General features: G+C 59.0%; 1 protein-coding gene across 11 annotated transcripts in view; it reads left to right on the plus strand.

Moving 5' to 3' along the window:
- The first annotated feature begins 1,549 nt into the window (after positions 1 to 1,549).
- SPEG (striated muscle enriched protein kinase) overlaps positions 1,550 to 16,885 on the plus strand; it is a 56,405-nt gene continuing 41,069 nt past the window's right edge. For 2 of the 11 annotated variants that reach the window (XM_059928761.1, XM_059928762.1), the window contains exons 1-6: positions 1,646 to 2,197; positions 9,672 to 9,714; positions 10,634 to 10,668; positions 11,268 to 11,357; positions 11,440 to 11,776; positions 14,885 to 16,188. In XM_059928761.1, the coding sequence (XP_059784744.1) occupies positions 1,819 to 2,197; positions 9,672 to 9,714; positions 10,634 to 10,668; positions 11,268 to 11,357; positions 11,440 to 11,776; positions 14,885 to 16,188 (2,188 nt within the window). In that variant the 5' untranslated portion in view covers positions 1,646 to 1,818. Of the gene's footprint in view, positions 2,198 to 8,642; positions 8,712 to 9,671; positions 9,715 to 10,633; positions 10,669 to 11,267; positions 11,358 to 11,439; positions 11,777 to 14,884; positions 16,189 to 16,885 lie in introns of those variants that run through there. The other 9 variants (XM_059928764.1, XM_059928765.1, XM_059928773.1 and 6 more) reach the window with 8 other exon arrangements.

Raw genomic sequence — 16,885 nt, forward strand, 5'->3', positions numbered from 1 at the left:
GGCCCAGTGATTAAGGCTCCACACTCCCAATGCAGGGGGCCCAGGTTTGATCCCTGGTCAGGGAACTAGATCCCACATGACGCAACTAAGAGCTCGTATGCTACAACTAAAAGATCCCACATCTGCAACTAAGGCCCGGCGCAGCCAAATAAAAAAATACTTTTTAAAAAACCCAATACAGAGAGATCCTGTATATCATTCATCTGTTTTCCCCCAATGGTTTTCCCCATCTGTTTTCACAACCAGGAAACTGCCATTGATATAGCCCACCTTCTTCAGGTTTTACCAATTTGTGCACTCAGTGTGTGTGTGTGTGTGTGTGTGTGTGTTTGCGTGTGTGTGTGCGCACGTGCATTTAGTTCTGTGCAATTTTATTGCATGTGTAGATTCATATGACTACCACCAGAGTCAAGATACAGACTGTCTCATCACAAAAGTCTCACTTAGACTTTTAAAAGCAGTAATGTCCTATCTTGATGTTTCTCAAGGTACAACTCTTAGATGCATCAGAGTCACTGGGCTACTGATGTACCAGTTCCTGAGCCCTCCCAGCGCCCCACATTGAACCTGCACCTGTGGGAGTGGAGCCTGGAAATCTGTATTTTTAACAGAGGCCATATTTTGAGAACCATGGGTCTAACTGCCTTCCACATCTCCCATCTCGAATCCACCCTCCACACTGTGGCTGCTAGAGGGATCCTTCTAAAACACACCTCTGACCACATTCTCCTACTGTTTAACGCCCTGCAGTGGCCCCCATCAGCCATCAGGATAGAGACCTTAGCAAGCAAATGTCCTCTTGTCAGACCCCACCTCTCACCTCTACTCACCTCACCCCACTGCGGTTCAGTCCCTCCAAACTCCTCTGATTCTTTTTTTGGCTTCGCCATGGGGCTTGAGGGATCTTAGTCCCCCGACTAGGGTTCGAACCCTGCGCCCTCGGAAATGAAACCGCCGAGTCCTAACCACTGGACCGCCAGGGAAGTCCCCAAACTCCTCTGATCCTTAACACACGTCATCTACATTCATCATGCTCTGATTTTGGTCACGCTCTTCCCTCTGCCTGGAACATCCTTCCCACTCTTCTCTGCCTGTTGCAACTCTATACAACTACTCATTTTTTACAAATGAGGACTTGGAGGTTGAGAGAAGTTTGATGTCACCCAGTAAGTAAGGGCAGGACTAGCTGGGAGCCAGTCCACCTGACTCCTGCTCCAGGTCTTACTGTTCACCACGGCTGTCCTGGAGGCTGTGGGAGGCCACTGGTCCCTCTTCCCCAGGGTCTGCTCACCTCCACTTGGGCCTGCCTGCCCATCTGCCTCTCAGAGGTCTCACCCAGGACCTCCTCTCCCTCTCCCGCAGCCGCGTGGGGCTGGGAATCAGGGACCTGAGAGGAGGGAGGCAGGGAAATGGGATTGAGCCCAAGGGTAACCTGACTCCATGAGTGGGTGGCTGGGGGGTGGGGCACACCACGGGGGAGGGGGCTTGGAATACGTCCTCGGGGACCCCCTTAAGCCAAGGCGGGCGATGGGGGCTCCTAGAGGGGGAGAAGGAGCAGAGTGGAGTCCAAGTCCCCTCCTCTGCTGCCCCCTCCCTCCACAGCTCCCTCGGCAACCCGAGACGGGGGGCCTAAAAATAGCCCCCGAGGCGCAACGGCGGCCGCCCTGGTGACCTTCTGGGTAGCACAGGCCGAAGGCGGGCGGGCAGCAGGAAGGCAGGGCGCCGGTCCCCCAGGACTCATCTCCCAGGGCAACAATCCCCCGGGTGCCCCCGTGGCCGTCCGGTTCCAGCGTCCCCCCAGCCCAACTCGCAGAGACCATGCAGAAAGCCCGGGGCACGCGAGGCGAGGACGCGGGCACGAGGGCACCCCCCAGCCCCGGGGTGCCCCCGAAGAGGGCCAAAGTGGGGGCCGGCGGAGGGGCGGGGGCCGGGGCGCCCTTCTTCCTGCGGCCCCTGAAGGACGCGGCGGTGTCTGCGGGCAGCGACGTGCAGCTCCGGGTGGTGGTGAGCGGGACGCCCCAGCCCAGCCTCAGCTGGTTCCGGGATGGGCAGCTCCTGCCCGCGCCGGCCCCTGAGCCCAGCTGCCTGTGGCTGCGGAGCTGCGGGGCGCGGGATGCCGGCGTGTACAGCTGCAGGGCGCAGAACCAGCGGGGCCAGGCCTCCTGCGAGGCTGTTCTCACAGTGCTGCCGGTCGGAGGTAATGGGGAGGTGGGGGCCAAGCCTGGCAGGGAGGGGTGCCCACAGGTAGAGAAGGGTTACCTGGGCCACACCAGGGAGGTACCTGTTCATCCAGCCTTCTTCCCGCATTTCTGGCTTGTCAGCTGTGCTGACCCAGGAGTGCCCATCAAGAGGAACGTGCAGGGAAAGGGGTGTCAAGGTAGAGAGGCTCCCCACAGAAGGTCAGAGGTTAAGGGTCAGCATTTGGTAAGCAAAGCCTGAGCCCCACCCAGGCGTTTCTGGGAATTCCATAGTGGGAACCCTCCTAGTTTCCCTGTAGAGGGAGGCTTCCTGGGGAAATTGTTTTCATCGGCTCTGATAATTTAGACTGGAGACTCCTAATCAGCCTCTTACAGGTGCGTGCATGTCTGAAGGACGAGGCCAGCTCCCCTGGTCTGCTGCGATGTTGAGGGGATGGGTCAGAACTCCTCACGGGCCATTGCTAGGGCAGGTTGGTGTGGTCAGCACCAGGCCGGTTGGAGGAGGCCAGTGGGTGGACACGTACGAAAAGGGTGCAGAGCATCAGGGAGTAGAGCTAGGGCTGGGGGCTCCTAGGCATGTATGGAGGTGAGTGCTTGAAAATCCACATGCAAGCACGCCTGTGTGCATATGCGTGTGCACGTACAGGCTGTGCGGGGGTCTGGTGGTACCAGCAGTTGAGGGGTTTGTGGAATTGGTATAGAAAGTGCATGGGCCATGTCTGTCTGAAGTTCAGAGGGCATGGAAGGGGGATGCTTAGGCCGCTGTTGGGGCCCCTGCCTGTGTGGGTGAAGGGGTGGATGATCCCCGCATTCCAAGGCAGAAGGGGAGGGGTATGAGACTGGGCCTGGTGCTCAGGGTCCTGCTGGGGCTGATGTGGGTGCAGGCCAGGATGGAATCTCCTTGGGTCAGTGTTTGGGCTTTCTTTTTGACTTCCTCAGCCCCAAGCCAGTTCTTCTCTAGGCTGAAGACATAGCCTCAGCAGACTGAGTCTTAAGAAATAGAATTCTGAGGAAGCAGGCTGCAGCTGGAGGAGATGGCAAAGAGCTCGGGGTCACTGAGTCTGCCCTGGATATTTTCAAGAGGGAATTCTCACTCCAGCTGGGTAGTGTCATATAGGGTACATCCTTGGGGGCTGAGGGGGAGGCATACCATGCCACCTGGGTTACAGTGGGACTTGGGGGCTCTAGCATCCTGAAGGAACTCAGCAGCTGGAGGGAAAAGAAGGCCGCAGGGTGCAGCTGTGTCAGGAGCTGGAGCAGGGGCTCAGCCTCCCTCTGTCAGCATCTCCACTGTCTCCCTAGCCCTGCCCTGCCCACCTTCCTCTTCAATGACATAGAGGGCCAAGGCTGGCTTCTCTTGGCTGCCTTCGCACTTGGCCAGGTAAAGGCTTTCCTTGCACCCTTCTGGGGTCCGGGGCTGGGGCCCATCCTGGCAGAGCTCTGAGCTGGGGAAGGATTGGACTCCTTGGGGGTCTTTGCTCTGATGCCCTCAGGGGCAAAGGGGACTGAAAATAGAACATAAATAAAGGCACAATAGATAGATTGATGAGAATACAACTTGGAGGAGAGAGATATTGGGCAGAGAGAGGAAGCGCTGAGAAGGAGCTTGGTGTCATAACGTTTGTTTAGAGTCAGAAAGGACCACAGAGAACCGCAGGTGCAAAGGCTGCCTTTTTACAGGTGAGGACACTGTGGTCCAGAGCAGAGGGAGAGGCCATCACTAGCTAACTAGCTGAAAGACAAACAGCTAGTTATGTCCATCCCAGAACTCAGAACCCAGTCCCTTTTGGCTTGGGCTCTGGGGGCATTTTACCTCTTAAGTTCTGGAGGGAGGAGAGAGAAAAGGGAGGGGGAGCTGTCCATGTATGGAGAGTAGTAGCCCAGCCCTGGCCTTTCTGAAGATGAGAGGCTCCTAACCTGTCCTTGTCCCCCAAAGTGGGGAGAGTGACATCATGCTAGAGCTCCCCAGACCCTCTGTAATCCGGGTGGCATGGTCGGTAGAGCTGAGCTGTGGCTGGGCATACCTAGCCAGAGGCTGGGGAGGACGGTCTCCAGGCTGCTCTGGCAGAACAGCATGTTTGAAAGGCTGAGGTGAGGAAAAGACCCTGGGTGCTGGGGAACTGGATTGGGGGCCTTTTGCCAGTCATGTTAAAACAAGAAGAGGGTTGGCTTCAGCAAGTCACATTTGAGAACTTTTTCATGATGGTAAATCTTTGCCCCAAGAGCAGGTTTATAATTATGATTAATTGGTAATAATTCTTAGTAGTATTGATAATTCATAATAATATGAATAGCTACTATGCTGCTGTGTGGTAGGCAATATGCTATTGTATCCTTTGATATATCATTTAAGTCCCAGAGCAACCCTAGGGAAACTGAGGCCAGAGGGATTAAATGAAGCATCTTGGTTGTACTGATAGGAGGTGGCAAGGCAGGGATGGAAGCCTGGGTCTGTCCCACTGCAAAGAACCACATGCTTAACTACTATGCCCCTCCAACATGATTGGCAAGGGAGGGGCTTTGCTTTGGTGATGTTGAGGGACTGACTGGGTGAGTCTGTCTTCCTCTTCTTCCTATTGCCCGCCCTCCACCAGTCCCTGCCTAGTGACAGGTCCCTGGTCAAGGTCAGTTGGGCAGGCAGCTCAGCATTGCTCAGACTTACTCATGGAAAATTTCTTGGTTGGGATCAACAGCAGGAGGACTTCAGGGTTCTCGAGGAAGTCCAGCCAGGACCTGGCTACAGAGGGAAGAAGACAGTATCCTGGCTGGGATTGCTGTCTGGCTCGGCAAGACGGGGTGATGCTAAGGTTCCTGGCACTCCTGAAGCCTGAGATGTTAGCTCAGGGATAGAGGGATATTGGCATGGCTTGGGGAGGCTGGGGCCTTGAGGAGACAAGAGGGCTGCAGGCAGGAGAGTTTGGAGGATGGGAAACAGGAGGGTGGGATTTGGGGTGCAGAAATGAGGAAAGACCAGAAATAGTGAAGATGGCAGAGATGCAGGATACTTGCAGAATATGTCATGTGTAAAGCACCCTATCTCATTTTGGTATTTAAACTTCTAAGCCCCAGGTTACTGTTATGACCATTATATGTATAAGAAAACTGGGGTTCAAAGAGGGAATTTACCCCAGGTCACATGGCTAGTGAGGTGGCAGGACCAGATCTGAAAGCTGGGTCTCTGGGTCTAGGTCCACAGTGCCTGTCCTTAGAAAGAGAAGTGTGGGAAGACTGAGGCAGGGATCTGTCATCCTGACCATCCTTCTGTCAATATCCCCAAAGCCGTCTTCTGCCTCAGTCTCCAAGATAGGCAGGCATGCTTCTCTCTCAAAACATCAGGCTCCCACTTGCATGGGCTGAGGAGCCATGTGCCAATCAAGTAACCAGAGCAAGCACCACCATTAAAGCTTGGGGCATGTGTGACCGGAGCGGGAGGCCTGCACTGAAGAATGGGGGGTAAGGAGGAGGGAGCACAGCCAAGGGAAGGCACAAGCTGACAATGCTCACCGTGTTTGGCAGTTGGAAGTCTCACAGCCAGGGCCTGGGAGACCCTGGTGCCAATCAGAAGGACCAAAGGTCAACAGATGGTAGTGAACCACGCAGGGGACTTGAAGGCATGGAGAGGAGAGATTAGAGAGAAGGAGAGAAGGCCAGTTAGCAAGGGAAAGGTGGGGAATACACCAGGAACTGCATGCGGGTAGATTGTGCAGTATCTTTTTCACCTACAATGTGGAATGTCCGGATGAAAAGCCAGGAGGAAACTAGTATGGAGTTGGGAATGGTTATTTAGAGTGGCCCCCTTCATTCATGCCAAGCCCTAATTAGGGAGAGGAGGAGGGGCCAGAGAGGGAGCGGTGAGGAGCCCTGGGAGGGAAGAAAGGGAAGAACAGAGAGCCCATGAAGTCAGCCAAAGCCTGTGCAGGAGAACTTTCCTGAAGCTAAGGCAGGCCCTCCCAGGAAGATCCTGAGTGGAAAGCAAGATTGTCACTTCTCCAGTTTCTGGAAAAGGGTCTGCGTCAGAACAGAGAAGGAAGGCTGGAGAATGAGCTGCTCCGGGAAGATTTACAGTCCCCATCCCCCCATCCCCATCCTCTCCACCAGCAGCTCTGTCGCCCCTTCCCATGTGTATTGAGTGCCCACCGTGTGCCAGTCACTGTGCTAGGTGCTTGAGATTTATAAGTGGGGGAGGGGGAAGACCAAAATTCTTGTCCTCCTAGAGATGACATTCTAGGGAGGGGACATAGCTTATATGCAATAAACATAATAAATATGTGAAAATGATATAGTATGTCAGAAATACAGAGCAGGGTAAGCAGGAGGAAGGAAGGGAGAAGACTGAAGCAAGGCAGGAGAGAGAGGGGAGTGGGGGTCTGGCTCAGAGGAGGGTCTGTGTGAGAGATGAGGCACGGCATGATGACGGGTTTTCTCTGGTTAAGGAGAAATGCTGGCGGGGCAGAAGTTGGAAGTCTGGTTTGGGGAAATGGCGGGGGAGCCCAGCTGCCCAGCCTTGGAGGGAAATGGGACATTCTGGGGCCAGCTGGGGCCCTGAGAGCATGCCCCAGGCTGGCCTATATGGGTGAGCAGTGCAGGCCCAGAGCAGGAACCCAGAATCTCATGGGCCTCTCCTTGGCCCAGCTGTCCCGTCACTCAGGCCTGCTGCCCATTGGTTATTTTTGCTACGGAATGTGCCAGCCCCTCGGATTCTCCTGGGCAACAGGGGCTCAAGTTACCCCCTCTCCTCAGTCAGCTCTCCCATCTGTGAGTGGGTGTGTTTGGGGGTGGGCAGGGAAAGCGCCTGTGTGAGTCCAGGGTCCTCTGGTTGGAACTGATGTGGACATGCACATGTACCCTCTCATTGCATGTCCTGTGCGTGTGTCTGTAGGCGCAACCTCTGCTTCTGGGGGTCTGGGAAACAGGACCACCTGTAGGCACTGAGATTGTACAAGACATGACCTAAAACTTTAAAGGGCCACAAACTCAAATAACTTCAGGAGCCAAGTAGAAACTGAAAAGGAGCGAGGTGCTGTTGTCAGCAGCTGAATTTGAGCGTGTTTGCCACACAAAATATTGGGCAGGCTGAACAAAACTCATCAGTTGGCTCTGTATTTATTTTGGACCCATGCTTTAAAGAAAAAAAGTTAGGCGTCCCACTGACCAATCAGCACATGAGGCTTTATAGCACAGTGGTCAGTAACTCAGTCACAGTGCCTGGGTTAGAATCCTGGTCTCCCAATTACCAGCTCTGTGACCTTGGGCAAGTAACTTCTCTGTGCCTCCGTGCACAGATTAAATGAGTTTATTTATATCAAGTGCCTAGGACATTGCTCGGTACATACTAAGCATGCTGTCAGCATTAATGATAATGACTTAGTAGTCACATCTCAGAAACCAGATTGGCACTACTTGTGCAGGCTGGGGTGGGAATTTGGATCTGGCGACACGTGGAGGCACAGAACCTGTGTGGCTTTGGCTAAGTGATAGGACTTCTCTGAGCCTTAGTCACTTATCAATTAAATGGAGTCAGTTACATGTTCATAAGGGTTTCAAGCTCACCGTGTTGTTGTCAATAAGGTAACGTTTATAAAGTGCCTGTCATTTAATAAATGCTTAAGAACTTAGTTATAATGATTGTTGGGGCGGGTAGTTTTGTGTAGGCAAAATATGCATGGTACCAAATGAGAGGAGGACAAAGAAAATTTGGTGAGTGTGCGCACCTGTGAATGAGAAGGTGGGTTATATGTGTGAATAATAGGAGCATCTCTGGGCACCTTAGTTCGTGTGTGTGTGTATGTGTGTGTGTGTGTGTGCGCGCGCGCGTGCGCCAAGATGCACAAAGTACATATCATCACTGAACTCGAGGGCCCTCTCTGGCTTTCCTAAGCAGCCTGGGGGGATTCGCATTCTGGGCATATGTCACTACGAGGATCCTTGCCCTGTGTATGATCTGAGCGCCCCTGCCCGGCGCCAGTGCCTTGCGGCGTGTTGGGTACTGCCTAGCAAGGCGGACGCGTGCGCATGTTTGTGGAGTGAGCCAGTGGGGATGCGGCTGACCTTCCGCAGCAGCCCCGCTGGAGGCGGGTGGGGGTGGCGTGGACGCCGCGTTGGGCGGCCAATGAGAGAATGGCCCGAACTCTCCTAGGGGCCACTGCACCCCTTTCTGTGCCTCAGTTTCCCCAAGTGCCGATGCGGGGCGGGGGGGCCGCGAGGCAGGTGATCGTCGCCCCAGGGGACGCAGGGGAGCAGGCGAGGGAAGGGGCGTCCGGTGGGGGGGGTGCGGGCTGGCGGGGGAAGGGCCGGCTCCGGCCGCCGCCGCCGCCGCTGCCGCCTTCCCCCCGCCTGGGCTCCCGCGGCCCCGAGGCTCCTTCCGCCACCGGCGCCGGCCCCCGCCCGCTCCCCGCCTCGCCCCCGGCCCCGCCTCCGACTCCGCCCCGCCCCCGCCCGTCCCCTCCTCGCCCGGCCGCCGGCCCGGCCCCCTCCCCCGCCATGAAGAAGCTGTGGGTGAAGAAGCGTTTCCAGGTGAGGGCTCTGGGGGCGGGCGGCGCAGGGAGGGGGCAGGAAGGGCTGGGCGCCCCGGAGGGAGGGCGGGTCGCCGCGGCCGGGCCCGGGGAGGGGGCGCCGGAGCCGCGCCTGCCCAACCCCGGTCCCCGAGGCCGCGGGCCGGGCGCGCTCCGGGGGGCTCCCCAGCCTGCGTCAGGCCCCTCCCCTCGCCCAAGCGCAGACCCCTCCAGCGCCCGCGATCCCCGCGACCACCGGGGAGGCCCCCGCAGCAGCCCTCGGCGTGGAGCGCCCACGGGCTTCTGTGCCACCTCTCGTCTCTGTCCAACCCCTGGCCCCCGTCTGGCTCTCCCCAGCCCCCCACTCCGGAGCCTTCCATCTTCCGGTGCTCCTGAAAGCACCGCGCAGGGATCTGCGCTGAGCTCAGTGCATTCCCCAAGCCCTGCCCCGTCCTCCGCGGACCCGGGCCTCCTTCCTGCTTTCGTGAGGCTCCGGCCCTTTGGGGGATTTTGCCCTCTGCCCCTTCATCACCCTCCCTGCCCTCTTGACACCTATCCCAGGTGTCTGTCCTTCCCCCAGCAGGAATCTGTGTCCTGGTCCCTCCATCTCCCAGTCATCCAAGCATGTCCTCCACCCCCCCCCCACCCCAGTCTCTTCCTTCACATCAGTCAGCCTCTGTCTCTGGGGGGTGTCGCTCAGGTCCCCAGTCCTCCTTCCAGCCTGTGGCCCTTAGTCCTCTCTCCTTCCTCCCCGCTCCTCCCCAGAGGCATGCTGGAGCTCCAGCTGGGAGGGCTGACAGGCAAGGAAGAGTGGAGACATTCCCTACAGGGGAAGCTAGCGGCCCGGGGTCTCTTCCACTTTCCCCACCCACATTGGCCCCTGGAATGACTTTCTGTTTGATATAGAGGTTTGGACGAGAGGTATAGGGAGGTCAGGAGCAAGCCTTCCCCTCAACAACTCATCCTGGCTTTTCTCTTTCAGAAAACCGGCCACTCCCGCCGGGCCTTTGGCCGACTCACCCATGGTGCGTGGACCATGAGCTGCCTGCTGTAACCCATGAGCACTCCTCCTCTTGGGTCATGTCCCTTCATGAGGCACCCAGGCCTTGAAGATGGCCCATGAGATGCGGGACCCCCCACATGCCCACACTCACCCACCCACCCAAGAAGGCCCCTTGCAGCTGAGAGAGGACCTAGCAATGGGGGTGAGGGGTTAGCTGGCACACCCCATCATGGGCCTGGGCTTACTGTTCACCAAATGTGGGCCCTGTGGGGATGAGTTCAGTGCCATGCTTCTATAACCAGTACACGGCTCCTGCTTGTCATGGCACCCGGGGAGAAACTGAGGCACAGAACCTGATAGAATTTGGGGAAGTTAAAAAATGTGCCCAGGAAACTTTGCTCCTAGCCTGACCACATTTCTGAGGACCATTCAGCAGTAGAAGAGAGGGATCGGGAAGAGGGTGCCTGTCACATCATGATGCAGAACAGATGGGGAGGTTCGTTTGAAAGGAGAGGTCTCAAGGCAGATGCACAATGCAGATATTGTAATAGAGGGTGGGCCTGACCCCTAATGGGGGCCTGGGTCTGTGGCTGGGCCGAGCACAAGTAGGTGTGTGTATGTGTGTACATGTGTGTGTGTGGCCAGTGGGAGCACCAGTGAAAGTGCCAAGGATGCCAAATCGCTTGGGTAGTTAGTTGAAGAATCTGCCAAAGCACATGGGCTCCCCAGTGCGGGGCCCTGTGGAGCCTGCAGGCAGTCAGTGAATGAGAGATGCTTTGCCCATCCCAGGTGTCTCCCTCCCCCGACTCCCATCCCAACAGGGCATCTCTGGGCACTGGGTAGCCTCATGGCCCCTCTGTCCTGCCTGCCCACCGTGCCCTACCCCACAAACCCTCTGATAACAGTCTGTCCATGTCTCTCTCCTGCTGCTCCTATGGAAGCGAAGTTTTCCGCTCCTGCAGAAAGCAAAGTTACGGTAGGAAACTGGCTCCTGCCCTAGCCCTCCACTTCCCCACTTCCCTGCCCGACCCCGGCCTCTCCTCGCCCTGCCTCAGCTGCACCCTGATGTGTTCCGGCTGGTTTGGGGTGGAGGACAGGCTGGCCCTGCGGTTGGTCGAGTGCCCTGACAGTACGACTCTGAGGTGACTCCCCTTTGTTCCTGGGGTGCCAGAACCCAGAACTTAGAGCCTTGGAACCTAGGACCTTATTATTTGGGGGGCTGCACAGGAACTTAAGTATCACTGACAGGGGAGGAGGGAGAGGGGCTGCAGCTCTGCAGTCCGTTAAGTGGCCGGGAGGGGGGACTGTAGGTAGCTTTGAGGGCACCACCAAGGAGGCAAGGGTGAGGAGCCAGGGGCCCAGAGATGGAGCCAGGGGACTGGCACGGGAGGGGTTACCCTGCGCCTCTCAGGATGGGCAGCAGGATGTGGGGAGAAAAGGGGGGGAGGAGATAGATGCTGGAAGCCCTGCCGGTGGCGATACGGAGCCTCCTGTGGGGGAGGCAGGAGGTGACAGAGGGAAGAGTTGGAGTCGGAGGGAGGGGAGCCCTGCCCACACAGACCCCTTCTGCTCCAGACTCGGAGACGGGCGAGGATGACATCAGCGACGTGCAGGGCACCCAGCGCCTGGAGCTTCGGGATGACGGGGCCTTCAGCACCCCAACGGGTGAGCTCTCTGGGGCACTCACAGAGCCGGCAGGCGGCCTTCCCACAAGAGGTGCCTCGCTTCACTGTGCTCCTTTCTCTAGGGGGCTCCGACACCCTGGTGGGCACCTCCCTGGACACACCCCCGACCTCCGTGACAGGCACCTCAGAGGAGCAAGTGAGCTGGTGGGGCAGCGGGCAGACGGTCCTGGAACAGGAAGCGGGCAGCAGGGGTGGCACCAGCCGCCACCTGGGCAGCCCAAGGCAAGCACAGGCAACCGGGGCCGGGCCACGGCACCTGGGGGTGGAGCCGCTGGTACGGGCGTCTCGAGCTAATCTGGTGGGCGCAAGCTGGGGGTCAGAGGATAGCCTTTCGGTGGCCAGTGACCTGTACGGCAGCGCATTCAGCCTGTACAGAGGACGGGCGCTCTCGATCCACGTGTAAGTAATGGCCTCACCTGGGCCCGCACTGTCCCACCTTACCATGCTGTCCTGCACTGCCCCTCACTGCTCGTCAGCCTCCACCCCCCCCCCATCCCCTGCACCATCCATCCCTCTGTGCACTTCTCCACCCCACCCCCCCCACTGCTTCCACTCCTGGCCCCCGCTACCCACTCTGTCTTCCCACACGGCTCCATCCTCCTCCTGTGCCGTCACCACCCACATCCTCCTGCTGCCACCTGTCCTGGCTCACTGTGCCATCTCCATGGTCTCGTGGACCCCTCTCTCCCTTCCTGGTCTCCTCCAAAATCTCCACTCTCCCGGGGGCCCTCTCCAGCCTCACCCATTCAGGCTCCAGTTGTCCCCAGGATCCCCCCCACCAGGGGCCCCCTCCGTGCCTGCTGTCTCAGCAGCTGCTGCCTTTTCATCTCTCTGCACATTCCTGTTCCCATGTGGGCCTTTTTCTGGGAGGAACTGAACCTTTCCGCACGGCAGCTCCCGGGAGAGCAGGAGGGAGCAAGAGCACAGCCAGGAGACAGAAGCGAGCGAGGTGGTCAGGGGGTAGTTGGGTCCAGGGGCCTGGGAAAGCAGGGGGATGTGAGGTGGGTGGAAGGCAGGGGGCTGGGGCAGGGAGGAATGGCGATGGGGGGGGCCTAGGGTGGAGGCAGAGGGCTGGAGTGATGGAGGTGGAGGCATGTGAGGATCTTGCGGGAGATGCCCAAGGGTGGGGTTGAAGGTTGTCCTGGTAGGCGGTGGTGAGGAGCAGAGGTGTTGGAGGGAGGCATTGGAGCCATTTTTGGAGATTGGAGGCTGGCAGATACAGGAGGGAGTGCTATGGTAGAAGAGGGGAGTGGCTGATGAGAGAGGTATTAGGGGGCATTTGGGGAGCTGACGGGGGGCCTGATTCGTGCTGGGTATGGGTGTGTGGGGGAGGTACCATCATGGAGGAGAAAGAAAGGGCCTGGTGGGGGGAGGCCTTTGTGAGAGTGGCTGAGGTTGCTAGCGGTAGGCAGGGGAGAGGTCCCGGGCAGGCGCAGGGGAGGCGCCCTTGCTTTATCTGGTTGGCGCTAGCCAGGCACTCCTGTGCCCTGGACTTGCCTTTTCCTTCCCTGCCTTTCTTTGCCAGGCCCCAGCCTGAGCCTGGAGTTGCTATGGCAACTTCGGAGGAACCCATTTCCTTAGTGATATCTGTGGTACAGAGGCTGGCCTAGAGCTCGACACTGCCGGCAAGAGGCCTCCTCTGCTGTCCCCAGTTTCTCTCCATGCCTCACCCAGTTCCCAGAGGCCATTCCTCAGGGACTTTGTTGTCCCTCACCCAGAGTAGACTCTGCCTCCCTGTAGGTGGCTGGCTGAGGTTCTGCTCCCTAGGGCACTCTGGATTGCATCCCCGCCCCCCACCAGAGGTGAGGTCTGCAGTGTAGGTGGCTGACCCGGGTAGTTTAAAACATCCTGACACTCGGGCATCCCTAGAACTTCTGCTTTTGGCCAGTACCGTACTATTTCTCCTCCCTTCTGTGCCCCCAAAATCCCATATTGCAGGGAACAAGGGCTCAGAAGCCAGACTACCTGGGTTTCAACCTAGCACCAACCATTTACTAGCTGTGTCACCTTAGTAAGGCACTTCACCTCTTTAAGCCTCAGTTTCTTCATCTGTAAATGGAGATAATAACAGCCCTATTGCAAAGGACTGTTGTGAGGATTAAATGACTCAATGCATTTTAAGCATTCAGTACATGCCTGACACATGATAAGTACTCAGTGAGCCACTTGATACGTTTTTTTTTTATAAATTTATTTATTTATTTTTGGCTGCGTTGGGTCTTCGTTGCTGTGCGCGGGCTTTCTCTAGTTGGCGGCGAGTGGGGGCTAGTCTTCGTTGCGGTGCGCGGGCTTCTCATAGCGGTGGCTTCTCTGGTTGTGGAGCACGGGCTCTAGGTGCGCGGGCTTCAGTAGTTGTGACTCGCAGGCTCTAGAGCACAGGCTCAGTAGTTGTGGCGCACAGGCTTAGTTGCTCCACGGCATGTGGGATCTTCCCGGACCAGGGCTCGAACCCGTGCCCCCTGCATTGGCAGGTGGATTCTTAACCACTGCGCCACCAGGGAAGTCCCCATAAGTTTTTATTAAGCTGTCTCTTATGTGTTAGGTATGACGCTAATATCTCAGATTCCTTTTCTTGCTAATTTTTATACTTGATGTGCCCCTAAGAGTCCAGATGGGGGAAACTGAAGCCCAGCTCTTGGGCATCAAAGCTCTGAAGGTGAGAGGGGCACTCTGCGCTGACCAGCTCCTTCCCTCCTCCTCTCCTCCCACACCCACCGTTCAGGCCCATGCAGTAGTTATTCAGGAGCTGAGTTATTTCGGAGCATACCCCTCTGGGGAGTTTCTGTGTTTCTTAGGGGGGTTTTCAAGGACTCAAGGTAACTTTCCCAGGGACAGGACAAAGTCAAAGCCCTGTACTGGGGGCAGATTTATCAAAGGGAACAGGAACCTGGGTTTCCCACTCCAGGGACCCCAACTGCCTGCCACCTGCTGTTAGCACTGCTGAGGGGCTCAGGTCTGACGAGGTGCTAGGCAATCTCAGGGATAAGGGCATTGCTCCTGGAAAGCTTATGCCTGTTCTTCCAGGGGCACGGTGAAGGGGGTATGTCCTGCTGAGGATGGGCAGGGCTGTGGGGGCCAGCTGGGGGCAGGAATGAGTGGGAGGCTGCATTCCTGAGAGGGCCCCTCCCCATCCAGCCCTCCTGCCTTCCCTCACCACTTCGTCCTTCGGGTGCTAAGCCTCATTCTTTTCTCTCCCACCACTCAGTTATGTTTCTGCTGTTTCCCAGCTTCTGGGGCTGGGGGGAGGGGGCTGGCCAGAGCCCCTGGGACTGAGTCTGTACCTGGACCCAGCCACCAGCCCAATCTTCCGGTGCCAGAGCTGCCAGCCTCTCCCCAGCACCTGCTCTGGCTGTGCCTTCCTCTTGGGGGCGGGGGGAGGAGGAGGGGCTGGCCCATGTCACCCCCAAGCCTTCCCAGCATGCCCACCGCCCGATTCCTGTCACGACCTGAAGGTCTAGGAGGGGAGACCCCCTGAATCTTCTGCCCCTCTTCGTCTTGGTCCTGCAGCAGTCTCCCTCAGAGCGGATTGCACAGGGAGGAGCCTGACCTTCAGCCTCAGCCGGCCAGCGAAGCCCCACGTCGCCCGGCCCTCCCGCCTCCCTCCAAATCCGCCCTGCTGCGCCCACCGTCCCCTCGGGTGGGTAAGCGGCCCCCACCGGGACCCGGCGTCCAGCCCCCAGCCGCCCCCACACCGCCCCACCGGCGCACCCGGGAGCCGGTGCCGCCCGAGGACGCCACCGCCGAAGAGAAGCGAGGGAAAAAGTCCAAGTCTTCGGGGCCCTCGCTAGCGGGCACGGCGGAGTCCCGGCCCCAGACGCCCCTGAGCGAGGCCTCGGGCCGCCAGTCGGCGCTGGGCCGCTCTCCGAGGCTGGTGCGCGCCGGCTCCCGCATCCTGGACAAGCTGCAGTTCTTCGAGGAGCGCCGGCGCAGCCTGGAGCGCAGCGACTCACCGCCGGCGCCCCTGCGGCCCTGGGTGCCCCTGCGCAAGGCCCGCTCGCTAGAGCAGCCCAAGTCCGAGGGCGCCGGGCCGTGGGGCACGCCCGGGGCTTCGCAGGAGGAGCTGCGAGGGCCGGCGGGCAGCGTGGCCGAGCAGCGACGCCTGTTCCGGCAGAAAGCGGCCTCCCTGGACGAGCGCACGCGGCAGCGCAGCCAGGCCTCTGACCTCGAGCTGCGCTTCGCCCAGGAGCTGGGCCGCATCCGCCGCTCCGCGTCGCGGGAGGAGCTGGTGCGCTCGCACAAGTCCCTGCGGGCCACGTTGCAGCGCGCGCCGTCCCCTCGAGAGCCCGGCGAGCCCCCGCTCTTCTCCCAGCCCTCCACCCCCAAGACCCCGCGGGCCTTGAGCCCCGCCGCCGCCGCCCAGCTGCCCCCTCCCAGTGTCGCGGGGAAGCCGGGGGATGAGCCAGGGAGGCCCCGGAGCCGCGGGCCAGCGGGCAGGACGGAGCCGGGGGAAGGCCCGCAGCAGGAGGTTAGGCGCCGGGACCAGTTCCCGCTGACCCGGGGCAGAGCCATCCAGGAGTGCCGGAGCCCCGTGCCGTCCCCGGCCGCCGATCTCCCCGAGACCAGGACGAAAGCGACCCCGGGTCGGAAGCGGGAGCCCCCGCCACAGGCCGTGCGCTTCCTGCCCTGGGCCACGCCGGGCCAGGAGGGCGCTGCTGTGCCCCAGACCTTGGAGAAGAACAGGGCGGGGCCTGAGGCCGAGAAGAGGCTGCGCAGAGGGCCGGAGGAGGACGGCCCTTGGGGGGCCTGGGACCGCCGAGGGGCCCGCAGCCAGGGCAGAGGTCGCCGGGCCCGGCCCACCTCGCCTGACCTCGGTAAGGCCTCGGGGAGGGTAGAAGAGGTGCTGAGACCTGGGTGGGAGCGTGTCTGGGAAGAGCGAGGCTGCTAGGCAGCTGCAAGGGTGCGGTTTCCCAGGGAAGGCATGCACCCACGTTCGGGTTTGAGTGAAGGATTGTGAAGGCCCCTTGTGTATAACCTGCCCGCTGGTGACGCAGAGTGTGAGAGTGTTTTGATGGAGGCTGGGCGGAGCCGAGGTGTGAGCAGAGACCTGGTGCCCAATGTTTGCTATAGACCCCCTGAGTCCAGTGGCCTGCTGGCCCTAACGGTGAACCTAATGGTGGGGGGAGGTACTGTGGGAACCTAAGGAGCCCCTCCACCCCCCACCCCTCTGTGGGGGAAGAGACAGAAGCCCGTCTCAATAAATAATTGGTCATGTCCCTATTACAGGTGAGCTTTGGGCCAGCCAGTTCTCAATGTTTACCTTCCCATCCCGGCACCATCTCCTGAGCCATCATAGCTACTAAGATCTGACCCAGCCTCCCTTCTAGCCTCCTCTCTCCCATCTTTGAGTCCCTGCATGACTGAGCTGACTGTGTGTTGTCTCTCAGTCTTCCCGTGGGTGGTGGCCAATAGCCAGAATGCCCTTGCTGCCCCTTACTCTGCCTAACTGAACATCGACTTGGGGCCACTCCTGGAGCGAGACAGAGGAAGCCGTCCTTGACTCGCTCCCAC

This window comes from Balaenoptera ricei, chromosome 7 (assembly GCF_028023285.1).
Source record: "Balaenoptera ricei isolate mBalRic1 chromosome 7, mBalRic1.hap2, whole genome shotgun sequence".
Lineage (NCBI taxonomy): Eukaryota > Metazoa > Chordata > Mammalia > Artiodactyla > Balaenopteridae > Balaenoptera > Balaenoptera ricei.